Here is a 14399-nt window from a genome sequence, read left to right on the forward strand (position 1 = left end):
TGCACATTTGTATAATTTTTTTATTTAAAGAATGACAATCAATCCCCACATTTGTTTGGCGTGTAAAACACGAAAGCCCGATGCACTGAAGCGCAACACACTAATGACTTTGGAAAGTCTTTGCCATTTAAACGAAGTGGCAACTTAAATGGACTCTTAAGACCATGGGGGAAAAAGGCAGAGTCAAACAACTTTTTCCTTTGGTGAATGCAGCTTGAAGGTAAAACAAAACAAACCGTGTGAAATGGACCTTCAGTCATGTTGTGCCAAGCCGCTGGCCAGCAGAGGCAAAAAGACAAATTCTCCCTCCTGGTTGTAGAGTGACACGGACGGCTCTGCGGACGCGTCCCCACACTGGATGAACGGACAAGGAGACACTTAGCAGTTTCTTATCAAGCGCGACACAATTATAACACTCTGCATTGGGGTCCGGGTTGGGATTATTTATTTATTATATTTAAATCAACATACCCGTTTTAATCCCCTAAAATGAAGACTCCAAGCAAAATTGTTTATGAGTGTTAAATTTGGGATCCAACTGATAACATTTTGACGCAGAGTGGTATGTATGGATATAAATATATTTGGCAGAATAAAATACCAATAACTGATTAATCAGCCGATTAATGGAGGGAGTGGTGTTTGAATGCCATTACAAAAAAAACAAAAAACAAGAAGCTAATATTGGCCAATTGAATTATCTGGCCGTTGAAATGGTCGGATCTTTGTCAAATTGCATGTTTCTTAACGTTAAAACGACCAAATTATTTTTGTAAACGTGCACATTTCTTGTCATTAAATTGTAAATGTCCTACCTGAAACACGGCGGTTAGGTCTCCGAGCAGCAGGTCGATCATGGCCAGCGTGGCCTTGACAGTCCACTGCGGGCTGTAGGGCAGCACCTGGTCCTCCGTGCTGGCGCTGGGAGCCTTGAGGCCCGCCACGCGCACCTTCAGCGCCTGCACAGGGAAGCGCAGCAGCTTGGCCGGCATCTGTCGCAACCTGGATGGAAACACAAAAATTCGCTGAGCCCACCGTCGGTTGAGAAGAACGTTGCGATGCGTTTGTACCTGTTGGTGGGCACGGTGTCATTGGAGCCGAAGTCCACGTGCTGGATGAGGATCTGGACGGGATCGGCGCTGATGATCTTCAGCATCTTGGCGCGGTAGAAGTTGCCATCGTTGTACTCCGCCAGACATGCACCGCCTGACAACCACACCAATTATCATATCTAATTTCGCCACTAAAACCATGTAGCTAATTGTTCATAAAAAGGCTATATTGGCAGAGAGAGAGCACTTAAACGATTATTGGAAAAGATTTTCTGACAAATGTTGCAAACATGAGAATAATGACATACCATCGAAACATTCAAAGCTATAACACTGATAATGCAAGGACACGAAAGAGGGATACAGTTTCAAAGGAGGGTCGCAATTTCAAACTGTAGGATGGCGTCATGTTGACATCAGAATGTGTGACCTCAGGATTTCAGGATAGGGTTTCAAAGTAGGCTTAGGGTTGCTGATCCTTTTCTTTCGTATTACCATGAGGGAAGTTGGTGAGTGGCAGCAGACTGGGAACGTCAGCGTTGATCTGTGACATGCACTGGTCCAGAGTTTCCCCGTCCACCGTTTCCTGGGCCATGTCCTCCCACCACAAGAACAACTACGACATATGACGTCATGACGAAGTTTCTGAATATGTGCCGGTAAGTGTCAGGCTTTTGCCATGATTACCTCATTGGGAGTCTGCAGGTGCCTCACGCGGACATTCAGGCGCTGACCAATCTCGGGCAGGACGGGGTCAGAGAAGGGCCCCAACATCACCTCCCGGGGGCCCAGCAAACCCTGAACACGCACAGCAACGACACTCAAACTTTTGAGACCAAGTATCACCCAAAAAATAAGTACTGTACCTCATTAACGACCAACACTGAAATGGAGAAGCGTAGTAAGCCAAAATAATTCTTCAAAACCAGAAAGAGGTTGTCAAGTCAAGTTATAGAGCACTTTCAAACATTGTTGTTGTGATTGGAAAAGTGTAAAATTGCAAGAAAAAAAAGAATTTAGGAAGAATGAAGTCCAATTTTTTGTGTGAAAAAAAAAAAATCAAATCGGCATACAAAAGAAAGTACTTGAGATTCGATGCAAATGTAGTGATTCATTGGCGTACCACGTGTAGGAGCCTAAGTGGTCTTCAAATCACATTTTGAGAATCACTGATCACAACACAAGCAGTCAGAGTACCTCTGTGTCCATGTCCCAGATGTCCAAAATAGAGTCAGGAGGCAGAGAAGGTCCCTGAAGAATAAAATTTTTTAAATAAAATAATGAATTACCTTGATGTAGACATGAATATAAGCTTTGGAAATAGGTTTGCCTCAAAAACCATTTGATCAGGAAAAAAAAGCTAGTTTGCCATTTGATTTTTGTAAATTTGATATGTTGCAATTAAAAACTTGTGTCATAAAACCTGAAATAAGGCTTTCAATAGCCATTAAAATGGTGCTCAAATAGGACGCGATTCATTCCCACGAGAGTGTTACTTTAATATTTTGTTGATAAAATGTTTTTTTCAGGGATAAAGAAGACAAGACTTTGACTTAATGTGTTCAAGTTTGCCAATAAAATGGTCGATTTTTGCCCGAAATGGTCGGCTTCCAATGTGATATTTAGCAATTTAAAATTATTAAAATTTCCTTTTGGCAGCAAGAAAAATGTTCTAAGATTGCCCCACAACACCACATACAGTCACAAGTCATCTATTTAGTGAGGAAAGTAATAATTTGATCACAAATGGCCTAAAGTGTTCTTACATTTTGCTGTAAAAATGTGAAAAATACCCTAAATGTCGATTCTGCCACTAAAACGGTGGCATACTAAGCCACACAAAAAACATTTTAGCATCAAAATGTCAGTTTCCATGGAAACTAAATATTTTGGCACACCCACCGGTGGTGCGGTCCAGTCCATCAGGGCGTGTTTGTGCTGACACAAGATGGTGTTGAGGCTCAGTCCATCCAAGAAGATTTCAACTGTGAGTGGTCGGCTGAGGTCTGTTGGCAGCTTCTAACATCCTCACACGCACGCACACACACACATTCAGCACATACCTTTGTGCGCTCGTGTGAATGTGTGCGCATATACCAGGACGCTGACGTCCACACGGCGATGCAAGAGCATCTCGTTGAGAAGCTCCACGGCATCCTGATGCCAACTGTTTCCGACCTGAGGACAAGAACGCCACCACTCTGTCATATGCGGTATTGCAACGGTGCCATGTTTACAGAATCTTAAGTCTCACAGGCTTGATGGCGTAGAGCTGACAGGCCATGCAAAGTTGAGGTATGTCCTCGCACAGTAGGCGGGGGTACACGTGGACCACCGGAATGCTCTCCACCTGGCCATAGTCCACATACTGGACCTGAAACCACCATGAAGTATTTTTCATCGTCAACGCAGAGGCTCGGTGTCATTATGTGACTGTGTTGGGCCACACAAAGCTCACTCATGCTGGCCCAAACAAGTAAATTAGTATTTTAAAGATGTGTAAGAAATAGACTAAACTATTGGAAAATAATTACAACACTAAAGCTATCTGGGTTATATTAAATAATGTGATCAGTAAAGGCTCCGGAAACTAATTCAATACACAAATGAGACATGATACGATCAGGTCAAGCTGACTCAGAACCAGTCAGTGAAACTGACCAGCTTTCAGTTGTCAGTCCAGTTTGAACCAAATTTGTATTCCAGAGTGTTTCACGGCCAGCAGGGGGAGCCAACACACAATCCCACCTTGACGTGCCCCCCTTGGACCTCCAGCAGCTGGCCCCGGTACCACAGCATGTCGGGCCCAATGACGGCGCATCCCTGTACCGTCTTCCAGGTGTACGGCTTCTGATTGGGCAGCGTCTTCATGCTCTGCTGGATCTTGTCCCTCAACTGCTCCAAATGACAACCTGAAGACAACACAAAAGTGAATCTAGGGGTCCTTGACAGTCTCACCGGGTAAACTGTTGGCCTGACCTGCTGTGTCAGTTCTGGCGTAGATGAGTCCGTCCTCTTTGATGGCAGAAATGGTCATGCGGTTGTGGCCCAGCTGCGGAAGCTCCGGTGGTTTGTATTTATCAGTTTTCACCTGCATACAAAACAAACAGCATTCCCTTCCATGCGTCATGTTAACCGAGGTTGGCGGTTGAGGTTCGAGGACCTTCTCAGTGGGCCTGGTTGAGCAAGGGGTGGACCTGGCGGGGAAAGGTGTTGAGGGGAATGCTGGCAAAGGAGCAGCCGTCCATTTAGGAGTCTCAGCTTGTATGTTGGTATCAGAAGACTGAGGATCTCTCGGCTCTTCAGGAGGAACGGCCATTTCGCTGCGAGACAACAACAGAGCTTATTGGTTCACTGTAGTGGATGCCGCCAAGTTCAACACCGTTATGGTTGTTAGTCTAGAAACCTTTCTTTGAAAGCCAAATCCTCCACGCATCTCTCTAACCTGAAAGGGAAAACAAAGTATAGTTGGTTCTAACTTGCATTCACATTTTGAGTTTGCTGTAACTAGTGTGCATGTGTTTGAAGAGAGACGCACACTGGCTTCCTCTCCCTGAGGGCGAGACCACTGTAGGCCAGATAGTCCGAGATGCTGATCAACTCTCCCATCTTGTTGGTACACATCAGAGTGACAGCTACCGGCCGCTCATCTGTCATCTCCTGCCAATGGCAGAATACGTTAGAACCTGGGCCACAGGAGCAGAACATACAGGTGTAAAGGGACGAACGTGGATGGTGACAACAGCCGAGGCTCCTGACAGGAAGTCACGCATGAAGTCGCAGGCTGTGGCGGTCCAAGTGGGTTGGCCCCCTGCAGGCCTTTACAAAAAAAAAAAAAAAAAAAAAAAAAAAAAACATTTATACATCTATTTGCGAAAATATAAGCTCTCAAACCGTTTGGGTCGAGATCAAATCAGATCATTTAATTTACCAAAATCTAAGGAAGGGAGGAGTAAATGGTTTCATTCACACGTCAGTCCCCATACAAAGGTTTACACTTTTAAAAATGATACAGCGTAATAATTTATGGTTTTTTTTGTGTGTGTGTGTTACTTGATGTCCGTCAACGAGCACTCCAGAGCAAAAGAACCCGCCAATGAAGCCGACAGTGGCCGTAGGTTGCTCACGTGCAGCTTCACCTTGTTGCCGTGGTCACAGCGCATCACCTGTTGCCGGGCAGACCAAGTCACTGATCTGCTCACTGAAATTAGCATTAGTGAAAAGTTTCGAGCTACGACGGAACACCTCTGCGATGTCAGCGGACAAGACCTTGGAGCAGATCAGTCCTCTTTCCCAAACTTGGTTGACGTGAGCCGCGCAGAACATGTCTGGCTCCCATGCCACGTCCTGAGGCTCCAAGAGCTCACATTCCTCATTCAGAAGCTCATTCAACCTCGAATATATTTAATACAGAGCAGCAATTCAACTAGAAAATGATTGTGTCGCAAATTCTGCCCAATAAAAAGTGACCCTACCACAACATGTATGTGCCAAATGGCTGATGTAGCTACCCGGCCAACTATCTACCTTTTAAGTTGAGAGTCGTTTTGGATGAACTGGATGTAGAAGCTGCTGGGTGAGGTGACGTGGCTCACTCGCACTTTGGCGTCCTTGAGGCTGGCGGGGAGGCTGAGCCGAGGCTGGAACTCCACCGCTGTGCCGGCACTAGGGTCCGACGGCCCGAGACTACTCAGGTCGAGCGGCGGGTCCCATATGGCGCCGTCATTGTCGGGGACCTCTGCCATGTTGGTCTTAAGCCTTTGGCAAGCGAGGTAATAGAAGTCAATGGGGGAGAGAAAAAAAAAATCACAATTTCTGAATATAGTTTGTAAAGAAAATAATAGGCTTATACCCATTTTTGGAGCACACCAGCTGCTCTTTAATTAGCACCTCGGCTATGTCAGTGGGTAGGTCAGTGGGATTGCTCTCAAGCAGCTTGATGGGTAGAGGTTTTGTCTTTGGGGATTTTTCTGTTTGGAGAACAATGGAGTTAAGTAGTTAGCGAGTTGAAGCAGAGTACGATAAAACCCCACCTATTCGCTATTCTCGCTATTGCCCAACACTTGCTATTTTTATGGGTTTGGGAAAGAAACATGCATGGACATTTCCAGTTCTTTTTTTCAGAATCAAAGCATCCGGGAACGATTTATTTTCGTAGCTAATGTAAGATGAGTTAGAAATGATCATTTAGACCATAGGTATCAAACTCAGGTCCTGGAGGAACATTTTCCACTATTTTCCACTATTCACGACAGGGCTTGGTCCGTATCCTGTGGAAATACGACAACTTTCTTAAATTCACTTCACCTGTAACCACCATGGTGAAGAATTTGTCACGAGCCAGGCTGAAGAAGCGTTTCACACAGGCATCGCTCCATGTCTCTCCAGCCAGAGGAAGCACGTCCGACAAGCAGCACCGGATCGCCTACGCGATGCACGCACACAAACAAGGACCGTTTCAGTATGCAGTACAGATGAGGTTGAACACCAAGTAAGCACAATCACCAATGCCGGCAGGGAGAAGAACTCATCCTTTATCTTCCTCAAGTCGCTGACCAACACTGTTGTCTTAAATCCAAAGTCAATGCAGCGCACCTCCACCTTTCTGTCCCCCAGATGACCTGAATTTTTTTGGGAGTAGTATTAGAAAGTGCATGCTCATTAGTCTTAAAAAGTGTACAGATTAGTGTTAAACTATTCCAACTTAATTTTGGTAATATTAAGACGACACTTTGCTGTTGCACGCAATTCCAACTTTGTTCATGTAAAAGTATGTCCTCATCAAGCTATCAAGACTATTTGTCTTTATTTAGGACGGCAATAATAATCTTCCAATATTTTTTTTTTATGGTCACATCATGATTGTGAAATTCCAACTTTATTCACTCAAAAAGTAGCATCAGGACGCCGGCGTCTTTACCTATGACTTCGGCTCTGTACCACACGTTTTCTTCAAAGCGGGCCACGCAGGCCTGTCCGATGATGGGACAGTAAACCAGCAGTTCTTCTTCTCCACTCTTGGCGTTGTAGCACTCCTGAAGCTTGGCTTTCAGCAACGACAACTCCATGTTGTCAGTCTGCTGGCCACACACATGAATGAAGAAGAGAGAGCAGGGACAGTATCCATTACAATCCTACTGCTCAGAGAAAAGCTATTCAGAAAGAGTTTCGACTATGACAGGTGTCATTGGGGAGCACTTAGAACATGAGCGGGCAAACGTTTGTGCTCTGCGGCCAAATTGGATTTTTATTTTTGTATAAAAAATGGGAAAAGTTGTAAAAGAGATCAAGAAAGAAAAAGAGAAGTACGTTACTCTTATCCGAAAATAGTATCTTCTCATTTTGAAATTGTATTAATTCATTCCACGAAGATCAATTAACCAATTGTTTAGTTTAAAAACGTTACATTTTTATAAAACGAGTCTACACACACACACAAAAAAAAATAAGAGTACCAGCTGAATGTAGAAGTCATCGGGGCTATTGACGTGTGTCACCACTGCGCTGTGCTCCGTGTGGAGTTTGGGTGGGATGGCCGGGTAGTACTTGAGCTGCTTCCTGCTCGGCTTTACCGGATAATAAAACCTGACGGCGCCAATGACATAATGTAATGTTGACAAAGAATATTTAGAATGTGTGAAAGCAGCGGAGCACTTCTTAACACCACAGTGATCATGTTTATGTGTATTTTGATAGGAAAAAATACCATAGTGCAGTATAGAATTCGTATCGTATTAGAATTGACTGTTGGGAATGAATGCAATTTCATGGACCAAATTCTGATAGTGTTTCGGGCAGCAGCACCTGGCCACTTCAATGAGCACCAGATAATCCCGGATGGAGATGGGAATGTCGTTGGATGGTCCTACAGGAGCTTTGCTGAGGTCCACCAGCATGGCATCTCTGTCCTGACCAAAGGAAGTCATTTCCACGACGGCAGACCCCACCACTTGGCAGAATGCCGTCTGAGCCTCTTTGCTCCAGCCCCTGGTCTGGACGCATGCTTACGTTGACGTCAGGGATGACATTTAAGTGGGCAATATTCAGCGGAATGGATGCACTCACCAGGTCGTAGGGGACCAGGTCCTTAAGGGAACATCGGATGGCCTGAGGAGCAAAACGAACCAGCTCTGTGTGCATCTTCCTCAGGTGGTTGTTCACCACGTCTACTGAGGACACCGTGCGCAAAACATTCCTGAAAAATGGAAAGGAGTGATGAAGAAAACCAGACAAGTTCCTGGTTCCAGACAATGCATCAGAAGTGTTGTGGGAGAGCAAGTGTCGCTTAGTTTGTTCTCTTACCTTTTATCATTATATTTTACATTTTATAGCATTTTAATAAAAATGAGTCATGAAACTATGAGCCATGTAAACTTACAACTCCATCCATGTCACATTAGGATTTTCAAAACTGTGACTTCATTAATGAAAATTAATACTTTATTCCTGGAATATGACAATAACTTTGTATTCATGCAACGTTGCCACTTTATTTGGCTAATATTATAAAACTATATTATGTAAGGTTATGACAATGTACATAAACTTGCCAATACTCACAAAAGATTGATTTTTTTAATTTAAAATATGGATTCGCAAACTGACTACCAACGTAAAATGATCTTCACATAACATTGACAACTTTTTCAATATTAAAACTTTGATCCTGATAATAATTACTGTAAAATATACACAATTGTCAAATGTTGGGGGAAAAAAATTATAAATACTGCAGGTTCCTTGACGAAGCAAATGTTAAGGAACATAGTGGGCCGTCGTCACTTTGTCTACCCCCGCATGAATGTATGGTGACATGAGTTGACCTTTCTATGGCCAAGCTTTTGGTGAAGCCGTAGTCAATGAAGAAGACGCAGATCCGGCTGACTTGGTCAACCGGGCAGACATCCACACTGCTGTTGCAGCCATTTTGGAAGACCTCCAGCACACTGGTGCGGCACCACAGACCCTGATTTCCTTTCGCCAAGACCATGGAGCCTTCAAGGAAACAGTTACATGTTTCTTTGCGACGATGTACTACAACCATCCATCACTGATTTTGTTTTTTTTAAATGAACACACCAGTTCGCACATTGTCGGCAGAGGAGAAGCAACTGGTGTCCAGTTTGCAGAAGGCGTTGATCTCCTTGGACAGAATGTCACTCTCTCGCTTTTCGGCCACGTAACACACGTAGAAGTGAGTGGGGTTGACCACGTGAGTCACTACCACCCACTGAGCAACTGGGGACAGGAGGAAGCGCATTTCCAGTCCAGTCAAGATTCATTTTCAAGGCTGGCCTGGCCAACACATCTCCATCCTGGTTGCTTAGTACAACACGGTGGTAATTAAGTCAACAAGCGGAATAATAAAAATAAATAAATGGGGGTCCAATTGATAAATAAGCTGGACACAAATGCTTTCCACAGTGCTCCATTATGTGTGTTTCATACCATTTCTCCTCGACAAATCCAAGCTTCCTCTCCTGCGTGACCTCTGCTTCTCCTTGGACAACTCGGGACCAGTTGGAGGGGTAACTGCAGAAAATTTAAGATTCTGATTCAGAAAACTGTATCCATCTCTGCAGGGCAATTAAGATCAAAAGAAACAAATATAACATTACAACATCTTTGTAAACATCTTTCAGTTGAGTCTTCACAGGACAAAAGCAATCTGTGAAAAAGCAGAACCCGCGATGGAGTCGGGTTTTCCTGAATTTTGCTCGAGTGTCTTTTTCATGACAAAACAAATTGTCTCAAAAGAAATGCGGACATACCGTACTGCTCCTCCATCTCGATAAACTCCTCAATAACGTCATCAGCAGCGGCGTTATCTGAAGAGGATGTCTTGCAGTGGTAGCGGCTGCTACTACGCGTTGGGCTCGGAGAGGCGCAGCGAGAAGCAGGGCTCCTTCTTTTGGGGCTCATCCTCCTCTGACTCATCTTCCTCAGTGGACTCTTGGCTTTGCTGCGGCTGTGGTGGCTGTAGCTGCTGGCTAAAGATTCGACATGACCATGTCCGGCAGGCTTTTGGGCAAGGCCGCTAATGTGTTGCTGGAGGTGACATGGCATCTCAGACAGGCTAGACAATCAAGGACAAGACAGGAGTGATAAAAGATAAATGCAGCAATCAAATGGTGCGGTAGAATAATTTATTTTCTCAAATGGATGTTCTGTTGGACCCTATAAAGACCAATTCAAACCAAAGTGGAAGCTTCCTAGTCAATTATTGTTCAAGAATCTGTGCTTCCATAGTTAATGTTTTGCACCTAACCCTGGACGGGTGTGTAAAAATATACAATTGAGTTATTAGCTTGGTTGCACCGCTCTGCATTTGACTGAACGAAGGCTCCCTGCCAGTCTATGAGGATATTTTAAAAGGACTCACTTGTTTGGCTTGCCTTCATCCATCGTCAGAATTAACTCCACACTCTGGTTCAGAAACTGGGACTTGAACTTAACACTACACCGAACACAAACATACACATTGTTAGCAATGTACGCTCGGTGAACCTTTGCTGTTTTGTGAAGTCGCCTCCCCTCGCAAAATTTTCTGTGCAACAACGACCACTGCTTTCTAAATTTTCGCTATTATTTTGCCCGGCTGATTTGATTGTCCAGAGGTTACAAACCTTAGTCCACAGCCCATGGTGATGCACTTCATGTTGAAGGACTGGTTGTCCACAGGAGCCTGTAGAGTCCTCAAAATCTGTCACCAAAAAAAAAAAAAAAACTGGAAAATGTTGCATTTACGCTACTCCTAATGTCAGAAATGTTTACAGCAGTCGTACTCATATCACACACCTGTTGCCAGTCGCCGTACAGCTCCAGGAAGGGCACGCTTCGCACCTTCTTGGCTTTCTGCACAGCAGTCTCCAGTGAGGCCAACCTCGCCTTGACCCTGCAAACTTCAGCGTGGGTGCTGGAGAAGTGAGCATCCAGTCCGTGTAGCTTACTCAGCTGCATGTCACGCCTTTTGGAATACAAAACATTACCATTGACATCTCCCAGTGAGCAAGACATGCACAGATAGGGCTCGACTGATCTGTACTCCTTACATTAACAAATGGCTGTGAACAGAGAGGAGCTACTTCAGATAAGCAAAGTTAGTGTTGCCAACTTAGAGACTTTTCCGATCACCCGAGTAACTATTCAAAATAAATAAATAAATAAGGATGGGGTGGGGGTGGGGGGCACTAAATTTGTGTCTGACAAGAAAGGAAACGTTTGACGTGAAACTCCACATAAGACCAAGGAGATCTGAAGGGGATGAGGCATTTCTCAATGTACGTCTGGACCAAGTGAGCCACGCAATGAGATGTTGTCATGTTGATGTCATAGCGGTCGTACCACTTATGGGTGGCGTGTATCGCTTTGTCAACGGCGTGGTAGATCTCCAACTCCAATCGAGCTTGCTCTTTCTTCACTTGTTCTACCAGGCCTGTAGTTAAAGTCTGCCCAGATTTAAAAAAAAACAAAACACTAAGAATTCCACACAAGTCTCCAGTACTTTGGAGAACTAAGCGCATATATTCCACCTGGTGTAAGTGCTCCAGTCTGGCCAGATGTTCCGCAGCGGTGGCCAACGCCTCATCCACAGCTCTCTCACTCTTTTCATTGGTCACCGGCTGAGCAGAAGATTTAATAGACACATCCAATCTTCAAGGCTGGCTCGCTTTTTTTGGTGTACAGTGAAGCCTCAACAATATACTACAAAAATCGCAGGCATATATTTTGGTATGTATCCCTTGTAAAAAGCAACTAATATTACGGCAGATTACTGTTATGAAACTCTTTTTGGAGTATAGTTTGTCGGTAGCATCATGTTAACTTTGTAGGAACATAAAAACAAACCTGAAATCAGTTAAGTTAAAAGCACACGTACTGTACCTGCTCTGCATCCTTGGTGTTGCCATTGGTGTTAGAGGATAACGCTCTGAGTTTCCTGCGATTGTTTGATTTGTCCAACCTGAGTGACAATGAAGTGAGTTCTGTGAACTCGTGTCAACGTCCCAAAATATAAAAATATTTCTCTTGACTGATAAGGTGAAAAAATAAATGCATTCTCTTCGGAAAAAATGAATACGTTTTTTCAAACTATGTAGTTCATTTTGATTTTTGAAGCTTAAACAATTTAACATTTAACATGTCAAGCTGCATGGCTTGGCTGGTCCATACGTCTGTGGACCACCATCTGCTCTCTCTCACTCTGTTCTCAAGGTGACCTCAGCAAAACATTTCCGACTTGGCTTAAAATCACATACCGGCTGTCAAAAGTTTGAAATGGATAAGTCACTGTGCTCAGCATCATATAAATGTGCACTATGTCTTTGGCGACGTTCAGCGCAGTTGTCTCTGAGATTGCCTTTCTTTGAGCTCCTTTCTTGTCATATGTAAAACAATGTCAAAATTATTTTGCTTATGTCGTCTTGATTTTTCACCAGATATAAAGTTACTCTTAAGTATTTTGAAAAACAGTGGATAAAAGATATACATCTTTTAATTCCATCCAAAAACATCTTTGAAAATACTGTAAAGAATTCTATTGTTTATATTTTTTCTCCAATTGTTGTTTGTTAACTGATTAAACTGATTGTCTAGCCTTACCCCCTCTTCTTGTTCATTTTGGCAGTATAGATGAGGCCAATGATGCGAGCGTCCTCCTGCAGCCCCAGCACACCGTCTTCAGGCAGGCTTGACTCCACCTGCGCAAGAGGGCCATCATTATTATTATTATTATTATCATTGACCACAAGCACAGGCTTGTGTACAGGCATGTATGGTACCAACACTGTCGCACTTTCACCTCACACTCGGGACACTTGATCACATTGTCACACTCCATGGACTGCAGGCACGACGTGCAGAAAATGTGACTGCACATGAGCGTACGAGGCAGATTGTCCTCCGCTTCATTCTCTGAGTGAGAAAATCAAAATCCATTTGGTCAGAATGCAAACCAGAAACTTAGATGTGCATTAGGTTGTGCCAATATGGCAAACATTATAATCGCAAGTAATTTGATTGATATTGCAATCATGATTTATATGTTAAAATGAGTATTCATTGATTTCAAAACGTTGTACTACATTTATTCAACGACCAAATTGCAACTACTCAAAGGTAGCACTAGCCTCATGCCTATTCATCCCTGCACATTCAACGCTCTTTTTGTCAAGTGCAAAATGACTTTAAAAATGTGAATTTTAAGCCTCGAGCATTTTCTGCTGGCTTCACAATTTGGCTGCACTGCATCTTTGCAAACTTTCAAATCGTATTTATTTTATATTATTTTGTTGTTCTCGTTGTATTTTCACAAATCTTGGGATTTAATGTCTCGATTTTATCCATCCATTTCCAGTTGTTCCTCCGTTTATACATAACGGACACCTGAACAAAAATATCAACTTTCACAACAACTTTTACTAAGGTACAGCGGATCTAGTGCCATCTAAAAATAAAAATATAAACTCATGAAATTTTGAGGGTCTGGTACAACCTCCACTTCGGCGGAATGGCGTCATGCCGAAACCCAATTAGTACGTTAAATTCTAAACAGGCCCGAAGAAAGGGTAGAAGCAAACATTTTCTGTCGTCGGAACGTCAACTAAACAACAAACTTCCCTTACTCATTAAAATTACATTCAACAGCTAACCAGTGAAACTCATAACATACATACATACAATACAATACATGCTGATTTATATATACCACAAAGGCGTTAGTTTTCAACATATTTCGGCACTTGTAGCGAGCCTTGCTAGTTGTTCATAGTACGCTAAAACCGGGAATCGGAATACAGTAACTTTATAGTAACAATACTTAAACACGTCGACAAATGTACCTGACAGAGTGTATGAATTCCCACAGAAGTAGCAGATTATAACGTTGGGTTGTTCCATTTTATTCTTATTCTTTTTGTAGTTTTGTTAATGACGGCAACGAAGCCCGCGATTTATTTTACCCCAGACAGTGACAAGGACGGAGCAGCGTCTCGTGCTTCAATTAGCAATACTGTCGCAAAATGGCTGCCAGTAAAAAAAAAAAAAATCCTCTTCTCGAAAACGCCCGTTCCCAACTTTGTCAATTGAAAAAAATGATATTTTCTGACAAAATATTAATTCAGTGTCCACAAAACGTCACGCAACTCTTAATAATCAAAAACCAACATATTACTTAGCCATCCATATATTTTAAATTACAACCAATGATTTGAAATCATATTGTTTTGGGAATAGAAACACGATGACAGCAAATAAAAACCGCCCTGAAGGTGGAACGCTTTCATTTTAACCACTAGGGGGTGCCAAAGGCCACATAAATGGCTAAGAAAGTACAGTACGTCGTTTTTA

At 43.2% G+C, this 14399-nt stretch overlaps 1 protein-coding gene across 1 annotated transcript; it reads right to left on the reverse strand.

Annotated features, from left to right (window-relative positions):
• Nucleotides 1-10: 10 nt before the first annotated feature.
• Nucleotides 11-14075, reverse strand: rnf17 (ring finger protein 17). The gene is made up of 38 exons (XM_052082369.1): nt 13892-14075; nt 12853-12965; nt 12654-12751; nt 11937-12015; nt 11585-11674; nt 11397-11500; nt 10851-11019; nt 10679-10755; nt 10435-10509; nt 9824-10128; nt 9501-9584; nt 9132-9290; nt 8876-9047; nt 8118-8247; nt 7857-8044; nt 7508-7637; nt 6973-7132; nt 6558-6673; nt 6360-6477; nt 5905-6022; nt 5580-5810; nt 5298-5445; nt 5106-5218; nt 4781-4871; nt 4591-4712; nt 4459-4497; nt 4216-4375; nt 4032-4143; nt 3801-3964; nt 3307-3426; nt 3150-3230; nt 2955-3071; nt 2250-2303; nt 1740-1850; nt 1548-1668; nt 1071-1206; nt 816-1002; nt 11-354 (listed from the first exon to the last, which is right to left on the reverse strand). The coding sequence occupies exons 1-38, from the start codon at nt 13947-13949 to the stop codon at nt 253-255; spliced, it is 4752 nt and encodes a 1583-aa protein (XP_051938329.1). The 5' UTR covers nt 13950-14075; the 3' UTR covers nt 11-252.
• Nucleotides 14076-14399: the final 324 nt, after the last annotated feature.

The sequence above is a fragment of the Hippocampus zosterae genome, chromosome 12 (genome assembly GCF_025434085.1).
Source record: "Hippocampus zosterae strain Florida chromosome 12, ASM2543408v3, whole genome shotgun sequence".
NCBI lineage: Eukaryota > Metazoa > Chordata > Actinopteri > Syngnathiformes > Syngnathidae > Hippocampus > Hippocampus zosterae.

Bases quoted from the DNA above. Each gene is read 5' to 3' on its own strand.
- rnf17 (XM_052082369.1), bottom strand. From the start codon at position 13,949: ATGGAACAACCCAACGTTATAATCTGCTACTTCTGTGGGAATTCATAC. The intron at 4,713-4,780 runs GTTCGTCCCTTT...TGCCATTGGCAG, and splicing joins CGGCTGTTGTCACCATCCAC to GAGATGACAGATGAGCGGCC. The intron at 3,427-3,800 runs GTGGGATTGTGT...TGGTGGTTTCAG, and splicing joins TCCAAGGGGGGCACGTCAAG to GTCCAGTATGTGGACTATGG.